The sequence below is a fragment of the Heptranchias perlo genome, chromosome 3, assembly GCF_035084215.1.
Source record: "Heptranchias perlo isolate sHepPer1 chromosome 3, sHepPer1.hap1, whole genome shotgun sequence".
Classification (NCBI taxonomy): Eukaryota; Metazoa; Chordata; class Chondrichthyes; order Hexanchiformes; family Hexanchidae; genus Heptranchias; species Heptranchias perlo.
In genome coordinates, this window is record NC_090327.1 from 32,425,723 (window position 1) to 32,449,167 (window position 23,445).

The window sequence follows — 23,445 nt, forward strand, 5'->3', positions numbered from 1 at the left end:
CCAAAAATCAAATCTCCAAACAAGAAAAAGTTGATGTTGATGCATTGGAAATCATCAAAAGCGGGAACGTCTCAAAAATAGGAATGTGCATCTGTCCACATAAAGTGGGATCACTAAAAAATGTAGCACGAGTTCAAGCTGGGTTTTAAGATCAAGTACGACATGGATAGATCAGCTTTTGGCAACTTTAGATCAAGGCTTGCTAAACTGTTATAAATCACTGGTTAGGCCCCAGTTGGAGTACTGTGTCCAATTCTTGGCACCACCCCATTTTAGAAGGATGTCATGGCCTTAGAGAGGGTGCAGAGGAGATTTACTAGAATGGTACCAGGGATGAGGGACTTCAGTTATGTGGAGTGACTGGAGAAGCCAGGGTTATTCTCCTTAGAGCAGAGAAGGTTATGGGGAGATTTAATAGAGATGTTCAAAATCATGAAGGATTTTGATAAGACTAAATAATGAGAAACTGCTTCCAATGCCAGAAAGGTCGGTGACCAGAGGACACAGATTTAAGGTAATTGGCAAAAGAACCAGAGGTGAGATGAGGAGAAATTTTTTAATCAGCGAGTTATGATGGAATGCAGTGCCTGAGAGGGTGGTTGAAACAGATTCAATAATAACTTTCAAGTGGGAATTGGATAAATAATCCAAGAGGAAAAAAACTGCGGGGCTATGGGGAAAGGGACTAATTGGATAGCTCTTTCAAAGAGCAGGCACAGGTATGATGGGCCGAATGGCCTCCTTCTGTGCTGTATCATTCTATGTTTTATATCTCTTGTGGCATGACAGATATAAAGAGACAGACATGGTGGGTGAGGTGGGGGAATAGAAAAGACACTCAGAGAGCACTATGGGAGGAAGAGATATACACAGAGGGAGGGGAGAGAGAAGAGATACTGATAGAGAGAAAAATAGAATCGCACAAACACAGACAGACATAGAAAGTAGAGACAGAGGGAGATTTATGTAGCATCTTATCATGTTTCTCAGAAGCATCTCAAAGTGCTTCACATACAGTGAATTACTTTGAAGTTCAGTGCCAGTTATGTAGACAAACATGACAGCCAATTTTTTGCGCACATCAGTAAGATGAATAAGGAGTTTGTTTGGATTTGTCTGAGGGAGGAATGTTGGCCAGGACATCAAAGGAACTCTCTACTCTTCTTCAGATAGTGGCATAGGATCTTTAATGCCAACTCAACCACCAGAACAGACAGGCAGGATCTTGACTTAACATTTCATTCGAAGGATGGCACCTCCAACAATACAGAACTCTCTCAGTACTGAATTGGATTGTAAAGCTCAAGTTGTAGGGTGGGATTTGAACCCACTTTCTGGCATGGAGGCAGGAGTGCCACCAACTGACAGACAGAGTGAGATAGATAGAGTGAGAAAGAATAAGACATAGACAGCTGGAGAAAAATATCCAACCAACAAGTTGACTTTGGAAAGAATGGAAGCATTCATATTGTGATGGTCCCCCACCCTGGGTCAGGATTTTTATGAAGCAATTATTCTTCTCCTTCCATCAGGATCTCCTTTTAAAGAGGCAGTTCTCCCTCCTTTCCACCCCCCCCAAAAGAAAAAGACTCCTTTTAAAAAAAAAAGTGAAAATTACAAAAATGGTTTTCTTATTTTTGTTTTTTAAAAATAGTTTATTTAAACATTTGAGTGTTGATGACATTGGCTGACGAATCTGATAGAAAGAGTTATTGAGCCTGAACAAGTGAGGGGGCAGAATTAGTTTAAGTGACATGTTTGCTGAAGCACACTAGGTTAATGATTAGGTCTGTGCTGATATTAATTCAACTCCCTTGGACTGCTGTGCTCAACAACTTGCAAAACGCTAAAATGTCTGTCTACAGAGGAAGGCGCAACAATACAAAAGGCATGTCAAGAATGCTGTTTCAATGACTGCATCCCCTACTGCAATTTTAAAAAAATTATAATTTAGGGCATGGCGATGGCTTAGGGCAGGGATGTCCATGTCGGTGCATACCAACAAGTTTAAATCCATGTTCCAGTAATTTACAAGCTGTTGATACTAACAGATTTTGCTGTGAGTTAGGATTTATCCACCAAAGAGGCAAGTGCTAAAAACAGCCATTTCAAAACCTCCAGCTCCATAAAATTCAAACATGGCAAATCAGCAAATAATGAAAGCAGAAATAGGAGAGTTGCTTAGGCTTCAAGGACCAGATTGTCAGCATTCAAGGGCACCATGAGGGTCTTGGGCTCTAGGATGAACACCCTTGGCTTAGTATACAAGTAGCATAATGCTAAGCCATATTAATGAGAAAGGTGCTGGGTTCAATCCTTGATCTTTGTCAATAACCAGGGCAGCAGTTTGGTGCTACTATTAGAAAGAAAGAACTTGCATTTATGTAGTGCCTTTCATAACTTCGGGACTTCCCAAAGCGCTTTACAGCCAATTAAGTACTTTTGAAGTGTAGCCACTGTTGTAACGCAGGAAATGTGGCAGCCAATTTGTGCACATCAAGCTCCAACAAACAGCAATGAAATATATGATCAGATCCTCTGTTTTAGGCATTGGTTGAGGGATAAATATTGGCCAGGACACCGGCAGAAGTCCCCTGCTCTTCTTTGAATAGAAGTGAGGTCTTTTACGTCCACCTGAGAGGGCAGATGGGGCTTCGGTTTAATGTCGCATCCAAAAGCCGGCACCTCCAACGGTGCAGCACTCCCTCAGTACTACACTGATGTTGTGCACATGTCTCCGGGGTGGGACATGAACCCACAACCTTCTGATTCAGAAGTGAGAGTGCTACCAGTCAGCTAAGGCTGACACCTATTAACCTCAAGGAGCCCTAGTAAAATTGAAGTTAATGGGAATCAGGGGGAAAACGCTCCAGTGGCTGGGGTCATACCTAACACAAAGGAAGATGGTAGTGGTTGTTGGAGGCCAATCAACTCAGCCCCAGGGCATTGCTGCAGGAGTTCCTCAGGCCAGTGTCCTTGGCCCAACCATCTTCAGCTGCTTCATCAATGACATTCCCTCCATCATAAGGTCAGAAATGGGGATGCTCGCTGATGATTGCACAGTGTTCAGTTCCATTCGCAACTCCTCAGATAATGGAGCAGTCCGTGCCCGCATGTAGCAAGACCTGGACAACATCCAGGCTTGGGCTGATAAGTGGCAAGTAACATTCACACCAGACAAGTGCCAGGCAATGATCATCTCCAACAAGAGAGAGTCTAACCACCTTCTCTTGACATTCAACGGCATTACCATCACCGAATCCCCCACCATCAACATCCTGAGGGTCACCATTGACCAGAATCTTAACTGGACCAGCCATATAAATACTGTGGCTACAAGAGCAGATCAGAGGCTGGGTATTCTGCGGCGAGTAACTCACCACCTGACTCCCCAAAGCCTTTCCACCATCTACAAGGCACAAGTCAGGAGTGTGATGGAATGCTCTCCACTTGCCTGGATGAGTGCAGCTCCAACAACATTCAAGAAGCTCGACATCATCCAGGACAAAGCAGCCTGCTTGAATGGCATTCCATCCACCACCCTAAACGTTCACTCCCTTCACCACCAGCGCACAGTGGCTGCAGTGTGTACCATCCACAGGATGCACTGCAGCAACTCGCCAAGGCTTCTTCGACAGCGCCTCCCAAACCCGCGACCTCTACCACCTAGAAGGACAAGGGCAGCAGGCACATGGGAACAACACCACCTGCACGTTCCCTTCCAAGTCACACACCATCCCGACTTGGAAATATATCGCCGTTCCTTCATCGTTGCTGGGTCAAAATACTGGAACTCCCTTCCTAACAGCACTGTGGGAGAACCTTCACCACACGGACTGCAGTGGTTCAAGAAGGCGGCTCACCTCAAGGGCAATTAGGGATGGGCAATAAATGCTGGCCTCGCCAGCGACGCCCACATCCCATGAACAAAAAAAAAATAAATCACTAATCCGCAGCTGGAGAAGGGAAATAAAAAAAAATTAACCAGGATTCCTGGTGTTGATTGCTTTCCAGTGGCTCTCCTCTGGAAAAGTGTGTTTGTGTGAATGTTGTGCAAGGACAGGATTCGAGAACTCCAAATACTGCTTTTCAAAAGGTAGAACTGCATGTCTGGGCTAATCTTTGGTAAGCTACTGGAGTGCTGCAGAGGCCTGTACCCATGTACGAATCACTGCCTTCAGGGGAGAAATATGTAATCTGCACTAAGGCAAAAATGGGAAACTGTTGACAAGGTTCACTACAGACTGAGGTTTACGAACAATGGTCAATCTTCCCAATGTCACGAAAGAATTTTCAGACCAGTTCATTTCTTGCTGCCAGAAAAAAATCCTCAATATGGGGATACCAAGTCTTCAAAAAGAATCCAACCAAAAACTGAAAATGCTGTGACTACTCAGCAGGTTGGTTAACATTGTGTGTCTTTCCAATGCCTGATCGGGGAAATAAAACTATTTGGCCATTAGCTGCTTCTTCGGTGATAGGTGTTTGCATTTCCGACTCTTGACTTTCATCTGTTGTTCTGGTTTCCTACCTCTTCATTTTGTCTAATATTAATGGAGCTCACTTATCTTCCAGTTTCTAATTCTCATGAAATATTAACCTATCCTGTTCATTAAAGCTGCTTTTACATGTACTTGTTTAGTTTGGAATCTGGGAGAATAACATCTGTGAGCTGGCTCCCAGCATGCATGCTACTAAATCTGGTCCCCTTATCGCTGCGGCACACCTGGATTTAACAGTGTATACAGCAGGAGCCAGCTCACAGGCAACGGCCTTGCGGAATCTGAACTACATGAGCAGTAGTATGAAAGAGGCTTTCGAGGCTTTAGATTCTAACTGACCTGCTGCTTATTCCCAGTACTTTCTGTTTTTTCATTTCTTTCGTCTCTGAAGTAGAGAAACAGGTGAACATTTTGGTTGGGCTCCTTGATCAGAAACTGAGTTCTGATGAATAGATCGCACCTGAAATGTTAACCTGTCTTCTTTCCAAGGCACTGACTGACCTGCTGTGTATTTTTCAGATTTCTGTTGTTTGCTTCAGATTTCAATCATTTGCAGTATTTCTTCTTATCTCTAAACAGATTCAGCATTCCTAGAATTATAGAACTTTATGGCACAGGAGGAAGCCAATGTACCTGTGTCTGCTCTCTGAAAGAGTTATTCACTTAGTCCCAATCGCCTGCCCTTTCCTTACACCTTTATAAATATACATACACTTCCTTTTTAAAAAACTGATTCTGTTTCTGATAGGGCATTCCTTGGCGTAAAAAAAGTCCTTCTAACCTCTCCTTTTGTTCTGTTGATGATGATTTAAAATTTAGGCCCTCTAGTTGCCGAATTCCTTCATTTAAAACTCTCATAACTGCGAACACCTCTATCAGATCTTATAATTTGTTCTAATGAAAAGAGCTCCAGTTTTTCTAGCCGCACATCTCTAGCATCATCTCCATGGTCTTGACATCCTTCCTAAAGTTGCCCAAAACTGTACACAATATTCTAACTGAGGCCTAGCCAATGTTTTGTACAGAGTATGTATTTCCTCAAGTGTCAGCCTTGGCTCATTGGTAGAACTCTCATCTCTGAGTCAGAAGGTCATCGGTTCAAGTCCCAATCCAGAGATTTCAGCTCATAATCCAGGCTGATACTTCAGTGCAGTGCTGAGGGAGTGCTGCACTGTCAGAGGTGCCGTCTGTCGGATGAGATGTTGAACTGATGTCTGCCCTCTCAGGTGGACGTAAAAGATCACGTGGCACTATTCGAAGAGCAGGAGAGTTCTCCCTGGTGTCCTGACCAATATTTATCCCTCAACCAACATCACTAATAAAAAACAGAGTATCTAGTCATTATCTCATTGCTGTGATCTTGCTGTGTGCAATTTGGCTGCCGCATTTCCTACATTACAACAGTGACTACACTTCAAAAGTACTTTATTGGTTGTAAAGCACTTTGGTAGGTCTGGAGGTTGTGAAAGACGCTATATAAGTGCAAGTGGTTCTTTCTTTAAAAACTGCCAAAAATTAAATAAAATAATGACTAACTCTAGCTACTCTGATAGCTCATCTAGTATAACCAGTGAGCAGCTGAGGCATACAGACTAGGAAAGCTCACAGTCTGTGTTAAGTTAACTGATCTCTCACTAGCAGCAGCCTCCGCCGCCTCAGTCCCCATGCAACAGAGGGGACAATTGACCAAAGTTCCTGCTGCTGATTGCTATCCAGCGACCCCCTTGTTGAAAGTGTGATATGTGGACTTCGAGTGAGGACAGGATGCAGTTCTGCTGGTGATCTGTTCTGTGGTCAGATAGCCTGCCAGCACTCAGTATTTAGGCTTAATAATATTTGCTTTCAGAAAGAACGGCAAGGTGCGAGTGGAACTGTACACACTGGCAAGGAGGCAACACCTTCAGAATATAAAAAGATAAAGCTGGTGAGCAAAATATTCAGAAAATCCTAAACTTATCGTGTACAGAGAGGAGAGAAAGGGGTTAATAAAAGCTTTTTTTTTGCATATATTACAATTCACCGATCATAAACCTAGCAGCTAAATGCTCCCTTATCTGAACTATTATCTGACACAGACACGACATGGCAACATCCAAAAGCTATCAATTACTCTGAAGAAAGTCTATTTTATCCCCTGCATCACCTTATTACCTATGCTCCAGTGATATGTCAAACAAACCTGTTCAGCTGTTAAGTGCGCGCAGTGGTGCTGTTAAAAGCTGGTAGTGAACTCCTTCCATTATGATTATGACCATGAAATATGACAATAAAATGACATGCGCCGGGATCTCAAAAGCCTGCTGCCTGCCGAGCTGAACTCTTGTTTATAACCGTTCAAAGAGGCATATCTCCGGAAAATGTTTACAAAAGGAATCACTCAAAGCTATAAAGACCCATCTCTCTCTCCTCTCTCCGGCTGTAGCCAGGATGAATGCTGCCATTTACTCCTCGCTAAACGGGCAATTGGGAAACAGAAACATCTGCTCGTTTCCCTTAGACTTTTGTGCTCTATCGCAAACAAATTAAAGTACGACAAACGATCGGTAATTAAATTACCGCATGCAGGAGGTGGTCTGAGTAGTGCAGTCATCCTGAAATTATCAGTCCCAGCACATTTTTAAGCTGGCTTCAAACTATTTAAATAGAGGATGAAATATGGAAAATTAGAATCGCATCTTAAGTGGCAAGCTGTTTTTGTTCAATGCTTGGGTAGTGACCTAAACTCCAGTAGACGAAAAAGACCATCAGGATCGCTTGTCTGCCCGTTCAGTCTCTGATATCTCCATTCCTATTTTAGTGGCGACCGTAACCCTTTCACAGCTTTTTCTGGAGACTATGGCAATTCAGTATTCTGCGGCTCTGCATATTATTTGAGAGATGACTTTGTAACTTTTGAGTTTTCTGCTATGGATATTACTGATGGGATGCATTAACCCTTACAGTGCTTTCATCTCCAGGAAATTCTGTACTCACCCAGCCTCTATTTAAAAATAATCTCAAACACTGTGAATTGCTTAATACTGCAGTAAAAATGTTAGCAACATTTAAAAAAAATAGTTCTTAGGATGTGGACGACATTGGCAAATTTGTATTCATTGGTCATCCATAGTTGTCCTTAGAAAGTGTTGGTGAGCCTTCTCCTTATGGTGATCCCAGATTGATGATAAGTAGGGAATTCCAGGATTTTTACCCAGTGATGATGAAGGAATGGTGATATATGTCCAAGTCAAGACTTGGAGAGGAACATGGGGGGTGATTTTAACCCTCAAGAATGGGTGGGTTGGGGTTGGGTGGGCTGGGGTTGGGAGGGCAGTAAAAATAGTTGATTTTTGGAGCGGGACTGCATCCCGGCTCCAACACGCTCACTTCCGGGTTTGACCCAGGCATGTTTGGATGCGCACGAGCAACAGACACCTAGAAGTCTCGCTCCCACTTAAAGCCGGCGGACCGATACTTAAAGGGGCAATGTACCTCATTGCGATAGTTGAGGTAGATAATTTTTTGTGTATTACAAAAGTAAAACAAATTTAACCGTACCTGTTCGGGGTTCCCATCGCTGCTGATTATGTCAGGTGAAAGCAGGCAGGAAGGGTCGGATCCATGAGATGAGCGCCTTTATCGCACTGCTTGTGGGCCCGGAGGAGCAGGGGTGCTTCTTCCAGGCCCAACAAGCTCACCTGGCGCGATATGACCCCGCGATCGGCTGAAGCCCCACCCCCCCACCATGCTGGACCCCCAATTTTGTCCTAGGCCCACCCGATGTCGTCCGCATCCCCCCAGCCCCAATTTCTTCCAGGATCCACGATCTCTCTTCCCCCTCCCCCTTCTCTGATTCGCAGCTCCTTTCCCTCCCCACAGGCAGTCAGCCTGTCAATCTAGCTGCCTGGCAAGTGGGAAACCCGGAAGCACAAATACTCACCTTCAGTTGAGCTGCGATTGCAGATTGTGAAGCACTCATTTGGCTTCAGGGTTCCTCACACAAACATCTAAAGATGGGCTGGGTTCCTGGCTCCCAGCTAAAATCATGTCCTTCGCGTTCCCATGACATTGCATGCGCTTGTTCTTCTAACTGACAGAGGTCACAGGGGAGGGACGTGCAGGCAAAATAACTTTGGTGAGTTGCTGCAATGTAGCTGGTAAATCGTACACAGTGCAACCCCAATGTTGGAAGGGGTGGATATTGAGTATTTTAAAAAATCAGTCATTTCATGCTGGCTTTTCACTCAACCTGGAGGACCAGCTAGTTGAGTGCCATGAACCCTATGGAATGCTGAAAATAGAATTGTAACTAAAAACTATTTGCAAAATTTCACTTTTACTTGCCTTGGTTCCCTTCTGCCACACTCTCTCCCCTATATTTTTATCATATTGACTTCAGTTTTATTTTTCTACGATTTCTTTCTCCTCTCCCGAGGACAATGACTATGTTGGGGTACGGCTCCAATGGGACAGGTCACGTCTGGTGCCTCTCTCAATTGTCCACCGTTCGCATCTGCCAGCGAGTGTTGGCAGGCCATCCGACTGTGGAGGCCATCATAGCTGATCCACATTCTGTCCTTTATTCACTCATTCATTCTTCCAATGGAGGTTGCTTTTTCTGGGTACTTGAACCTAGTCCATCCATTTTAATCGATTTTTTCTCATTTTTTAAAAAACTGTTTTCTTCCTCTTTGTGGTCCCACCATTTTGGAGGAGGGACCAACGTCCAACAAAATGCCCTATGATTGGCTGAAAAATTATTTCAAATAGTGACATGATTGAGCCTCAGAGGTGACCAGATCAAAATGTAACTTGTAAAAACATGTCAAATCTGGAAGGTCCACCTCTGAGACTGCCTCTACTGTGCTAACTTGCAAGGCATGGAAATGGGATTACAGTAGATAGCTCCAGTTGAAGAGCAAACACCAGTAAGGTGCGATGAGTCAAATGGCTTCCTTCATGTAATTTCTATCATTCTAATTCTCTCCTTCCCACCTTCAAAAGCCTCTTCACAGTCTTGGTTTTTGACCATGCTTTCAATCATCTCCCTTAACTCTCCTACTATAATTAGGCATCAATTTCTCTCCATGAAGCACATTGGGATGTTTACTACGTTAAAGGTGACATATGATGATATAAGCTGATGATGTTGTTATGGGCAGGTGACCAAAAAGAGCCAGACGTTTAAGGTTTGATCTGTGATGTGTGCTGAGTTAACTAATCTCAACCAGCTAGGCACTAGAGATGTTACAATTGGCTTCAGCATCCCTGGGTTAATGAGGGAAAAACTGGCCAGGCTTCCCACTCATGGCTATACAACATTCTCTGCTGGAAGTGTGGGTGTGAGGACTCGGAGCCAAGACAACCCTACTGTGAATCCAAATCAAATTAGGGCTAAATTTTAAAAAAATAGACAAGATGTCAGCTCCTTTGTGATTGTCTTTCAAATACATACCCAGTGCTTCGCCTGCGCTTTCTTCTTCTACTTCTGAATCTGCCTTCTCTTCAGAGGATGCAGACGAGTGCAGAGCAATGAATGCTGGCAGCCACTGCTGGCTGCTGCTACTACTCAATTCTTCGGTGTTGACGGAAGAGTCAGCTCTTCTCTCCGTGGACACTTGTCTCAACGTCTCATCCTTCAGCTCTCTGCCAAAGATTGAGAAAACCATTTAATAAAAAAATTATAAAATCCAGTAATCTGACAAGCGAAGGGATTCCATTTCAATGGAAAGATGACACTTTTTGGATGCTACTGAATTGCTACGTGTTTCTCTGTGCAGCACACCTTTTGATCCAAATGGAAAGCACCCTGTTCTAGAAGGAATAAAGTTACATCGATTATCTTTGTTGAAATCAATAGTAGCAGAGTTAAATGCTGATGAACATGTAACTAAGTTGCCAAGTGAAGCTCTGCAGTGATTAGGATTTCATTGACTCTAGATTGGAATATAAACCATTTGCCAACTCTACAGAGCCACTTCAAACATTCATTCAGCAACCGCACCGGAAAAAGGTAAATGGAATTTATTTTCCCCCATGCTCTCTTTAGGTCTCTTTGCCACGTGCACCAGTCATAAGGACCAGTGGGCAAATTTCTCATTGGTCTCTGCCAGCATGCACTGTTTATCCTGAGATGAGAAACAAACATGTGGACCAGGATGGACTTGTTCCTACTATATAAATTCAAGTCTATCTAGCTTTCTTTCTACGATTTCCTACCCTACCTATGGCAAGGGATCTGTCATATAAGGATTGTGGAAAGAAAACGGCACTCTCAGTCTCTAGTGAAAAAAATGCTGAAGCCCCTCTCCCTTTGCATTTAGGGTGACGTCCCCTTTTTAAAGGTATTTCCCTGTAGCTGCCCCCTTCAAAACATGAATGCAAACAGCTTGGAGTTTCCCTGAATGAGTCCTCAGAGCTGCGTGAGAGGGGACCATGGGAGCTTTCCATGCCTCCCAGTATTTGGCTTTTATTCAAGGCTGAGATTGAGAATTCATTGAGCGGAGGAGGATCAGAGGTGTGAACTGGTTTAAATCTTTGTATTATGTTTTTACCATATTATCTGAACTATTTTTGTAAAGAAACCTGGAGTGAACATTCTGTGTGCAGGTGACTGTAAGGTCATGTCGTAGCAGTCCTGGGGAGGGAATGAGAACTGGCCTCTGATCACCCTCGCTTCAGAGCAGAGGCAGTGACTTCTAATCAGTGCAACATAGGGCAGCACGGTAACAGGGCCTGTTCAGTGAGGTGTAACATACTTATGCGAATTTACACACTTTATGGAGTCTCTTGTCTTCTTTTGATCCTGTGTTAAAATGGCTTCTTCCAGCATGACTTTGTCATACCATCATGAACTGTGAGGAGACATTTATGACTCATGACAACAAGGTTGTTCTAAGCAAATTAGCTATCTCCAGATTACCTGTGATCATAGAATCATAGAAATTTATGGCACAGAAGGAGGCCATTCGGCCCATCATGACTGTGCCAGCCGAAAAAGAGCTATCCAACTTAATCCCAATTTCCAGCTTTAGGTCCGTAGCCTTGTTGGTTACGGCACTTCAAGTGCATATCCAAGTACTTTTTAAATGCGATGAGGGTTTCTGCCTCTACCACCCTTTCAGGCAGTGAGTTCCAGACCCCACCACCCTCTGTGTGAAAAAAAACCTCTCAACTCCCCTCTAATCTTTCTACCAATTACTTTAAATCTATGCCCCATGGTTATTGACCTCTCTGCTAAGGGAAATAGGTCCTTCCTATATACTCGATAAAGGCTCCTCATAATTTTATACACCTCAACTAAATCTCCCCTCAGTCTCCTCTGTTCCAAAGAAAACAACCCCAAACCAATTTTTCCTCATAGCTAAAATTCTCCAGTCCTGGCAATATCATTGTAAATCTTCTCTGTACCCTCTCTAGTGCAATCACATCTTTCCTGTGATGTGGTGACCAGAACTATATGCAGTACTCAAGCTGTGGCCTAACTAGTGTTTTATATAGTTCTAGCATAACCTCCCTGCTCTTATATTCTATGCCTCGGCTAATAAAGGAAAGTATCCCGTATGCCTTCTTAACCACCTTATTACCTGTCCTGCTACCTTAAGGGAGCTGAGGACATGCACTCCAAGGTCCCTCTGTTCCTCTACAATTCTCAGTATCTTCCCATTTATTGTGTATTTCCTTGCCTTATTTGCCCTCTCCAAATGCATTACCTCATACTTCTCCAGATTGAATTCCATTTGCCACTTTTCTGCCCACCTGACCAGTCCATTGATATCTTCTTGCAGTCTACAGCTTTCTTCCTCTCCATCAACCATATGACCAGTTTTTGTATCATCTGAAAACTTCTTAATCATGCCCCCTACATTTAAGTCTAAATCATTAATATATACCACAAAAAGCAAGGGACCTAGTACTGAGCCCTGCGGAACCCCACTGGAAACAGCCTTCCAGTTACAAAAACATCCGTCGACCATTACACTTTGGTTCCTGCCACTGAACCAATTTTGGATCCAACTTGCCACTTTCCCTTGGATCTCACGGGCTTTTACTTTTCTGACCAGTCTGCCATGCGGGACTTTGTCAAAAGCCTTGCTAAAATCCGTGTAGACTATATCAAACACGCTACCCCATCGACCCTTCTTGTTACCTCCTCAAAAATTTCAATCCAGTTAGTCAGACACCTTCCCGTAACAAATCATGCCGACTGTCCTTGATTAATCCGTGCCTTTCTAAATGACGATTTATACTGTCCTTCAGAATTTTTTCCAATAATTTGCCCATACCGTGGTTAGGCTGACTGGGCTGTAATTACTTGGTCTATCCCTTTCTCCCTTTTAAAACAATGGTACGTTAGCAGTCCTCCGGCACCATGCCTTTAGCCAGAGAGGATTTGAAAATGATGGTCAGGGCTTCCGCTATTTCCTTCCTTGCCTCTCAACATCCTGGGGTACATTTCATCCGGGCCTGGCGATTTATCTACTTTCAAAGATGCTAAACTTCTTAATATTTCCTCTCTTTCTATGTTTATCCCATCCAATATTTCACACTCCTCCTCCTTAACTCAAGGGCAATTAGGGATGGGCAATAAATGCTGACCTTGCCAGTGATGCCCACATCCCATGAACGAATAAAAGAACTACAATATCTGCATCGTCCCTCTCTTTTGTGAAGACAGATGCCAAATATTCATGAAGAACCAAACCCACGTCTTCCGCCTCCACACACAGGATACCTTTTTGGTCTCTAATAGGCCCTACTCTTTCCTTAGTTATCCTCTTGCTCTATGTATTTATAAAACATCTTCAGGCTTTCCTTGATTTTACTTGCCAATATTTTTCATGCCCTCTCTTCACTTTCCTAATTTCCTTTTTAATTTCACTCCTGCACTTTCTATACTCCTGTAGGCTTTCTGCAGTATTGAGCTCTCGGTACCTGACATAAGCTTCCCTTTTTTGCCTTATCCTACCCTGTATGCTCCTTGACATCCAGGGGGCTCTAGATTTGGGAGTCCCACCCTTTTTCTTTGTGGGAACATATTTGCTCTGAACCCTGACTATCTCCCCCTTGAATGTCTCCCACTGCTCTGACACTGATTTACCTTCAAGTAGCTGCTTCCAGTCCACTTTTGCTAAGTGACATCTCAGCCTTTCCCCAATTCAGAAGTTTTACTCCTGGTCTATCTTTGTTCTTTTCCATAACTATGCTAAATCTAACTGAATTATGATCACTTCCCCAAAATGCTCTCCCACTGATACTCCTTCCACCTGCCCAGCTTCATTCCCTAAAACTAAGTCCAGAACTGCGCCCTCTCTTGTTAGGCTTGCTATGTACTGACTAAAAAAGTTCCTGAATGCAATTTAAGAATTTTGTGCCCTCTATACCTTTTACAGTGATTCTATCCCAGTTAATATTAGGGTATTAGGGTGATTTCTGTCTGCAATGGGGTAAAATTCAGAGTCAAAGGGCAAAGGTCAGCAGTGAATACACAAACCACGCAGTCCCGATACTGACCTCTGCTGTGAAATATGAAGGTATTTGGGATATTTATTTAGAAATTGCCTTCCACTCTGTATGTCTTACACTCCTCTTCTGAAGGCTTCAGCTCATGTAGGGTTATGGTTTTGTGATCAGTGTCTTGTCCAAGTGGTCATTTTTCATGTGAGCCTCAACGATTATTAGGAGGCTATTTGACCAGAGAAGATATCACAATCGAGCTTGATCTAATGTTCACACTCACGCACTTGTCAGCATGGATCACTAAGTAGCAATCAGAAGCTGGAACCCTTTTCTTATTCTTTTTCCTCTCTGTAGCCTATGGGGCAATGCGGCAAACTGTAGCACCCCAACTGTCAAACCCGCTAATATCAGTTAATTCAGCACAGACAGGAACTTCCCTGGTCTGCATGACTCAGCATCACAGCATGTGATTCAGACACTAAACGATCAGACTTGCAGGTTTTTTTAAAGAACTTCTTGACAAAATTTCAGAGAATGTGGAGTAAAATACCCTGTTCACCAGTAACTTTGTCTCAAACTCCCAGCGGTGATAACCCTGCTTTACCTTTCTGCCTTGTCTGCAAGTTTGACCCGCTGTGAAGTCATGCCCTCCTCTGCCGTTCCATCCCGACTTGTTTCAGAAGTGTGCTTCCGCTTGTGGCTTTTCCGCTGCCGGTGCTGCAGCTTGCACTTGGAACCCTGCGTGCAGCTCCCAATCCTGGAGAATTCAGGACAGACAAGCGTGTGTTTCCTCTTACACTGGAGAAGGAAAAAAATATTACAATGTCAGAAAGTAGTTCTGCAATTCCTCACTAAGGACTAGCCAGTGCAGTCTGTGAAGAGATCCCTAAAAGCACTACACTACTTAATCAAAAAAACAGACACAAGTACCACAGGCGAAAGTAGGCACTAACCACCCTCTCTTGCCCCCCTCTCCCACCAAAACCCTGCATTCAATTAGTTGATTTCCATATTATTTTAAAATGGCGCCATGGGCTTTAAAGTAATCATCCCAGCAGGAACACAATAGTAGCTGAAAGGGCAACTTAGAGATATCAAAAAGGTGCTGGAGAGAGGTGCGGAGATAAGTGCAGGAAGTATAATGAACACTAATCTGTGATGAATCAGTTTTAGAAATTAAAGCTGGAAGCAAAGGGGACTGTTGAACTGACAGTAAACCCGGGAGATGCCGTTGCACTTTCTACACGCTATATATTTAAACCAAACTTCTTTACCCAGAGTGTCGTTAAAATGTGAAACTTGTTACTACATGCAGTAATTGAGGTGAACAGCATAGACAAATTTAGAGGGAAGCTAGATAAGTCCATGAGGGAGAAATGAATAGGAGGATATGCTGATAGGGTTAGATAAAGTAAGGTGGGAGCAGGCTCGTGTGGAGTATAAACACCGACATAGACCAGCAGGGCTGAATGGCCTCTTACTGTATTGTAAATTCTAAGTAAAAGTTTGTTACTTTGATACATCCAGAAAGCAATGCCTAGTTATTAAAAGAACAGTCGCTATGAGGGCAAGTAATTCATAGAATGATACAGCACAGGTGGAGGCCATTTGGTCCATCTTGCCTGTGCTGGTTCTTTGAAAGAGCTATCCAATTAGTCCCACTCCCCTGCTCTTTCCCCATAGCCTTGCAAATTTTTCCCCTTCAAGTATTGATCCAATTCCGTTCTGACATGAAGTATATCAATGCAATTCTATGTCATTTGCTTGGCTCAAGTGGTAGCACACTCACCTCTGATTCAGACGGTTGTGGGTTCAAGTCCCAATCTGGGACTTGAGCACATAATCTAGGCTACATTGCTAGAGGATCCACCCTTCAAATGTGACATTAAGCTGAGTCTCAGTCTGACTACTCTAATGGCTCAGGTGAATGTTAAAGATCCCCAGGTACTATTCAAAAGGGAGCAGGGAGTTCTCCCAGGTTCCTAACCAACATTCCTCACTCAACCAATAATGGCAAATAAAACAAATTAATTGGTCATTTATCTCACTACTAATTGAGATCTTGCTGTGCACTACCGCTTCTGTGTGCATAAATCACTTCCCTTTAAAAAAAAAGTGATCCTTTATACATAGATCAAGCATTAAGTAAAAATTGTTCTTTCTTTTTATTTCTCATTAATTCTTAACTTTCGAAAACTCCGTTATCTTTATAAACAGGATCTTCTGATGGCGATTTCTCTGGCCGCCTGCTCATGACCCACCTCGTCACTTCTATATCACTGTACCATAGTTCGGGTGGAAATCTTCTCATGGAGCTCCAAGACCTTTATGAATTACCCAAATACAAGAGTTACAGTACAGACCCCAGTCTAAGTTTAGTATCATCAGTAGAAGTGTCATGTCTTTTGTATCTGAAGACAGCTCAAATTAAAAGTTCTGTAAAAAGTGTAAACTGCTGTATCACCTCTTGCTACTATCTGTTGCTTTTAACAAACCTGTGGTTTTTAGTGCACAGTCTGATAGAGTGTTTTTTGCTCCCACTTTTCAAGTACAGATGATCATAAGAAGGCTTGTGTCATATCCAGTAAGCTAAATACAGGAACAGGTTTTCGTGTGACCTCTGGGCTCGCTACATTGCTGGGTGCATAAAGGATGACAGCTCCCTTAAAAAGAGTGGTATTTGATGCACAGCACAAGAGAAATATCTGGGTAAAACCTAAAAAGGTAACAAGCACCACGCTATACAAATAACTATGTTACAAAGGTATACTCCTGTATTTAATAACACACTGTATTAAATGTATAACCTGTATATCTTACACCGCTATTTAATTATAGAATTTTGTGGAATTAGAATTATTGTAATAAGTCTGTGAAGCTAAATAATCTTGAGCCCACAAAGGTTCCACATTATGTCAACAGTGGCATGGGAACTTCCCCAAGAGTATCAGCAACAGGATCCCATAACTGATCAACAGAAGCTACGATTCAAGCAGAATAGAAACGGAAGCCTCTCATAGTGGCTCCACCCATTAACATCAAAGAAAATGACAAGAAAGTTTTCCAGGCCATGACCAGCAGCTAGGAAACAAGTCCTTTAACTCACAACCTTACACTTGGAGGGGAAGAGAGGGTGGGGGTGGATGTGAGAAGCACTCAAGCAGAGACCCACAATTCAGAAGCGCGGCTGCCAATTTGGGTCCACTGGAGGCCCACATTTTCGGCTGCCGCTCCCAGGACCCAGGGAATGTTCTGTGGAGTGCTGATAGGCAGCAGTATATTGCAAAAGTACAACAGCTGCAGTCACCTCTAAGCATGGACCCTGCCGGCCGTCTTGATGTCGTTAGTTGTGGTGTGAGGCGCAGCGGGCAGATCCAACTGGCGTGTGTGTTTGTGGTTTATTAATTTTTTTTGTGTCCTGTATGCTGTTGAAAAATGGTTGATACAAAAAACTGCTGGGAATGAGCAGACAAATTTGGAAACACAATAGACTTATTAAAGAATGTATTGCCATCCCAAATATTTAGTGACTGCAAAAGAGGAAAAGAGGACAGTGGAGTCTATTACACACGTGTTATGTATTCCAGATATCAAATTCTTGCAGGATCAATTCAACCCATAAAAACTGATGGATGTCTTAGTTATCGTAAATCATCACACAGGTTGAATATTGAGGATCAACCAGCACAGTATGATTTGCTAATTAAATGTTTCCAATTGCATGAGAATAATTTTGTGTTTTCTTCCCTCAGGTGTTGGTTTCTACCAGGGCCACTTCAAATTTACAGCAAACTTAAAAATAAGAGGGGGAAAAAAAACACAATTCTATTAAAAGAGAACAGGAAAAAAAAACATACCTGGCAATTAAAGAGCAACAGATGCCTAGGGATAATAGGATGGTTTCTATATAGAATAATGGATATCTGGGAGTATCGAGGGGTTCAGATGGTTTATGTATAGAATAATGGATACCGGAGAGTGAGCTACAGCCTTGAATCTAATTAAGGGGGTAATGTAAAGAGCAATAAATCCTTAAGTATGAAGGAGTAGTCTAGTTAAGGAGTTGAGATGGCATCATGATTAATAGTAGCTATTGTACAATGGCAACATACTACCCCCATCTTTAAAAAAGGTCAAAGGGACTGTTTTGGAAATCACAGGACAGTGAGTTGCAGGTTAGAATTTAATTGAGGGGACCAGATATTTTAAAAATATATTTATATAACTATAGTTACTTGGCAATGAGTTATAATTGAGGGGATTCCGCCGGTTTATATATAGGATAATAGATACCTGCCAGTGGGTTATAGGCTGAAATCAAATTGATGGGTTAAAATGGTTTTATATAAAGAATAATAATGGTTAACTAGGAGTGAGTTTCAGGCAAGAGCATAATAATGGGGTTTGGATGGTTCATGTACAGAATAATGGATGCCCAGGAGTGAGTTACAGGATGGAATCTAATCGAGGGGTGCAGTTTATATCATACTTGGCAGTGAATTACAGGTTGGAATCTATTCATGGAGTTTGGATAATGCCATAATCAGGGCCACAGATTTATGGCAATTGAATGAGTCAAATTCAGTTTTTACTACATATAGTGATTGGATTTTTTCTGGTATTTTGGGGATTAAATTCTGTGATTCTGTGAAAACCGTAAATCAGTGGCCTGGACAACAAAACTTAAGCTCAATCATCATCAGACTAAAGTCTTGAAATCACTGCCTGGATATTTGTTATAAAACACAGTGGATGAAGTTCACAGGTTATTTTTATTCAATTCAGAGACTTCTCATTAGGCTGGCTGACCGCCCTGCATGTCATCAATGAGTGGAGATCCAAAATGAAGGTTACTAACTAAGTGATAATCACTACAAGTTCATTAAGTGACACTTAACAACTGAGTACTGGAAAACCATGCCTACATGGGACAATAGATTGATGGTAGGTTTGTGACATCAGAATGCTAAGAAGTAGCTAATATTTTATATCCATCAGCCATTTCTTATTCTTTATATTAGGCACTATGCAGTACTGTTCACCGATTAGAAGTGGTTGCACTTTGATTATTTATTGCTTCTGAGGGCGTGAATGTAGGTGGTGAAACTCTAATAAAGACTGATACTCATTGGCAACATCTGATATTTCAGTAATACCAGCTTTCTTTGTATTTTGTTCATAAGAAACCAAGTTTAAGAGACAAGGCCCATAGTGCAGCATGACACCAAGGGAAAAATCTGCAAAAGGGAAGATAAAGTAGATCAGGAAATATTGATTGGGTGACACTGAGCACAGCGTTTTTATATCCTGGAGACTGTAGGAGGAAAGGAAAAGGTCAGGGAGGGCTGCAGCTCGATGGTTTTAGGTCCATCCATGGCCTCTTCCTTTTCACTACCTACAGCCTACCTCTTGGAAACATTATCCAGAATCAAGGGATCAGCTTCTACATCTGCTGACAACACCCAGCTTTACCTCGCTGCTTCCTTCATTAATCCAAAAGTTGATGCCAAACTCTAAAATTGCCCATTAGATATCAAGATCTAAATGAGCCAAAACAGCTGAATGTTGGCAAAATCCATCTCAGCTCCCATGCCACTGGCTTTACCTTCATCAATCTCGACGTCTGTCATCTGAAGTTGAGTCAGGAGGTACGGAATGTGGTGTTCTGCTTGATCCCGAGTTCAATTTCCACTCCCACATCCACTCTATTACCAAAACCTCTTTCCTACACCTCCAGTAATACTGCCCATCTCCACTCCTATTTTTAGCCTTCTGCTGCCAAAACTCTAGTCCAACACCTCAAGGTTTCACTTCCTTAGAGCCCACTTAGCTGGTCTAACTGCCTCAACCCTCCCAAGCTTTAACTCATCCAAAAGGCCCAGTCCATATCCTCACCATCACAAAGTACAACACCCCTATCATCCCCCACCCTTTCCAAGCTCCACCATCAACACATGCTCCAGCACCTTCATTTCAAAATTCTCATCCTTGCTATAGCCTCACCCCAACCTACCTTCATGATCTCCTCTTACCTTTCATCCCCGCATGCACACTTTGCTCCTCTAACTCCTGACATTTTTGCTCTCTCCAGCTCCACTATTGGAAGCCATTTATTCAGTCAACACACTCCTGCCCTTTGAAACTCCCTACCCAGTTCCTTTAACCTTCATCCCTCCCTTTTCAAAAAAACTCTTCAAAACTCTCCTCTTTCTCCCAGCCTTCCCCTTGCCCATGTCTACCATGTCCTTTTCCTCCTTGTTGTAAAGTACTCTGAGACACCTTCCTGCATGTGAGAACACCTCTATAAATGCACAGTTGTTGTTGCCAACTTGACTTGGAGTAGAAGATGGTGCGATGAATTTTGATTGCAACACTTTGAGGATGTAGGGATGAGGAAAATGCTTGTATTTACAGCTTAGAAGAAATTTAGAGATGTTTACAATCCTCAGGGATGTGGGACTGTCACACTCCCTCCAGCAGATTAAACTGTTTGGGACTTGTAGTGTGACTTTATAGGTCAAGTGTAGCAACTTGTATCGAATGTTTAGCCACACTCATTGTAGTGTTGCCAATTTCATGATGGTGGCACATCACACTATTCAATTCCAACCCTGCCAATCTTGTACTTGCAGATGGGCAAAGGGAAAAAGGGGCAGAGTTGAGAATAACACCCTGTCTGGTATTAGCTAGGAAAGACTCAGGTTCAGTATCTGGTCTGCCGAGTCTGTTGGTCTCAACTGGGTCGATAGTAGCATCACAACAATCAGCCTCAGTACCTCTAGACTATGGGGTGGGGGGAGCGATCAGCTTGAGCTCCCGCTCCTGATCATTATATAGCTGCTGGAAGTGCACGTGTATGTAAGGAAAGCACCAAAGCCCTTCAGGGTCCAATAATATGCCGACAATCATACTTCGTTCGGTCATAAGGATGAAGTACTAGAGTGTTGCCGGAATCGGTGGACCCATGCATGAGTTAAGATCATCAGAATATGAAGGAAGAAATATTTATATTCTTTTTTTATATATCAACCTACAATTGATTTGGTGCTTTCATATAAGTCAATGTTCTATTTGTACAAGTTATCAAGACACAAGTTTCCCCATTAGCCTCAACACTGCATTTCCAACTCCCTGTATGACGAACACTAACTGTTCTGATCATATCATTTAGTGGCTTATATTATAGGTACCAATGGCATTGGGAACATGGTGTAAAGAGCAACATATTAACACTGTTGCAGTTGGGAGGAATATTATAGGTGTTCTTGTTCCTTCAGTAACATTATGTTCTAGTTAATTATAGACCAGAGCTCCGATAATCCAAAGAGTATAATTATGGATGGACACTTCCTCCCCACCCCCACCAAAATACCTATTAAAATTTACATTTTTCATGGGAGTGCAACTGATTCCAATATGGTTATATAATTTTCTGTAGTGCACCCCACCCCTCTTGAAGAACAGAATTAATATTTTATATATGAGCAATAAACAGAACATGACACAAGAACACGAGTAGGCTATTCAGCTCCTCGAGCTTGTTGTGCCATTCAATTAGATCATGGCTGACCTGTACCACAACCCCATTTACCCTCCTTTGCTCCAAATTCCTTGATACTTTTACCTGACACGTAGATAGGTTGATATCTGGAAAGGAGACATCAGTTGGTCAGGACACACAACTGTGACCAGCTAGCAGTTCAGCTTTTACTAGAGGGTAGCCTTTAGTTCCAAATAGAGCCATTATTCTTTCGTGCACTTCCTGTAGCAGGGTTTCCTACTCTTCAACATCAAAGCAGTGTTACCCACATCCCCATTATGCCATTGCAAATAATTAGTCAATTTTCTGCCATCACCACAACTTGATGATGAGCTGCAGCCCTTTAACAGCTACTCCCTCGTCAGATTTTGTGCTATATTGGCTCCTGGTCCAGCCACACCTCAAATTTAAAATTTTCATCCTTGTGTTCAAATCTCTCCGTGGCCTTGCCGCCAGCACCCCCCCAACCCCCCCACAAGCCTCTAAGAACTCTGCCTTCCTCCAATTCTGGCGTCTTGTGCATTCCCAATTTCCTTCACCCCATATTACTTCGCCTTCAGTTACATAAGAACATAAGAAATAGGAGCAGGAGTAGGCCACACGGCCCCTCGAGCCTGCTCCGCCAATTAATCAGATCATGGCTGATCTTCAACATCAACTCCACTTTCCTGCCCGATCCCTATATCCCTTGATTCCCATAGAGTCCAGGAATCTGTCTATCCCAGCCTTGAACATATTCAATGACTCAGCATCCACAGCCCTCTGAGGTAGCTACCTAGGTCCTAAGCTCTGGAATTCTCTCGTGAAACCTCTACCTCTCTCTCCTCCTTCAGGACACTCCTTAAGACCCACCTCTGACCAAGCTTTTGGTCACCTGCCCTAATATCTCCATATGTGGCTTGGTGTCAAACTTTGTCTGATAACTCTCTTGGGACGTTTCACTATGTTACAGGTGCTATATAAACGCAAGTAGTTGATGTTCTTTTTTAAAGAAAGCAAGTGCAATTTCCTCAACCAGTCCTCATTCCTCAAGGAAGGCGGTGCTCTTTCCTACTTTCCTCGTCCCCATCACTTCAGGGAAATAATCTGCTCTATGCATGACACCCTAGGCTAAGAATGGAAGTCAACGTGCGAGCCAGCCTGCATCTCACCATTCCAAACCCAGGCCCTCAAACTAGAAATCAGAACACTATACCAGGCATTGTTAAAGCACTTGACATCAATTATAAGATTACATTTAATTAAGTACCAACTTAGTAAATTCAGTGTCCCAAGCTTTTAATAAAACAGCCTGTAAAATGATGTAGATAGGATCACACCCTATGTAACTCTTACAATTCCAACCTATTTAACAAACTGCCTCCAATCATGGAGTCTATGATTATCTGTGCAATCCTTGCTCATCCTAAAAGGTATCTATTCATATTTAACTAATGGATTTCACTAATCCACATTCAGCCCCATATCTGCTGTCAGCTGCTCATGAAAGAGCATTTATTTTGCAGTAATTTCTTTCTCCATATCTCACCATTGTACCTCAGCACTGGCCTCTTTCTGTCAGGTTGCAGTTGTGGCCCGATGCTTGTCTGACTGTGTTTTGCAGTGTGAGGCAAATCCCTCCACAAGTTGCTAATACCCCCAACCCTCACCAAAATGGAGCAGTACAGTTTCTTCAGTTCTTTTTTCTTTGATATTTCAGAGCCAGTTACATTTTTCAAAACCCTTTGAGAAGTGGAATTCTGTAACGAGGCAGCACTGGTCAATTTTGGGTGGCTCCCAAATTAAATTTGAAGGAAAAAAACGCTTTGGAAATGCACAAGTCAGTCAGTCAGCATCGGAAAGTGAATGATAGGTTAATGCCTGGGGGGGGGGGGGGGGGGGGAGGGTGCTCATGCTGAAGGGTCTCTGCCCCAATCTTTGATCCAACGTTCTCTTTCAGATGTTGTGTAATTCCGTTTTTTGTCT

At 42.8% G+C, this 23,445-nt stretch overlaps 1 protein-coding gene across 1 annotated transcript in view; it reads right to left on the minus strand.

The window, feature by feature from the left end:
- Window positions 1-23,445, minus strand: part of zc3h3 (zinc finger CCCH-type containing 3) — a 260,428-nt gene that overhangs the window by 18,767 nt on the left and 218,216 nt on the right. Inside the window, exons 10-11 of the mRNA XM_067978747.1 lie at window positions 14,545-14,738; window positions 9,937-10,127 (exon numbers count right to left, since the gene is read on the minus strand). Of these exons, the coding sequence (XP_067834848.1) occupies window positions 9,937-10,127; window positions 14,545-14,738 (385 nt within the window). The remainder of the gene's footprint in view (window positions 1-9,936; window positions 10,128-14,544; window positions 14,739-23,445) is intronic.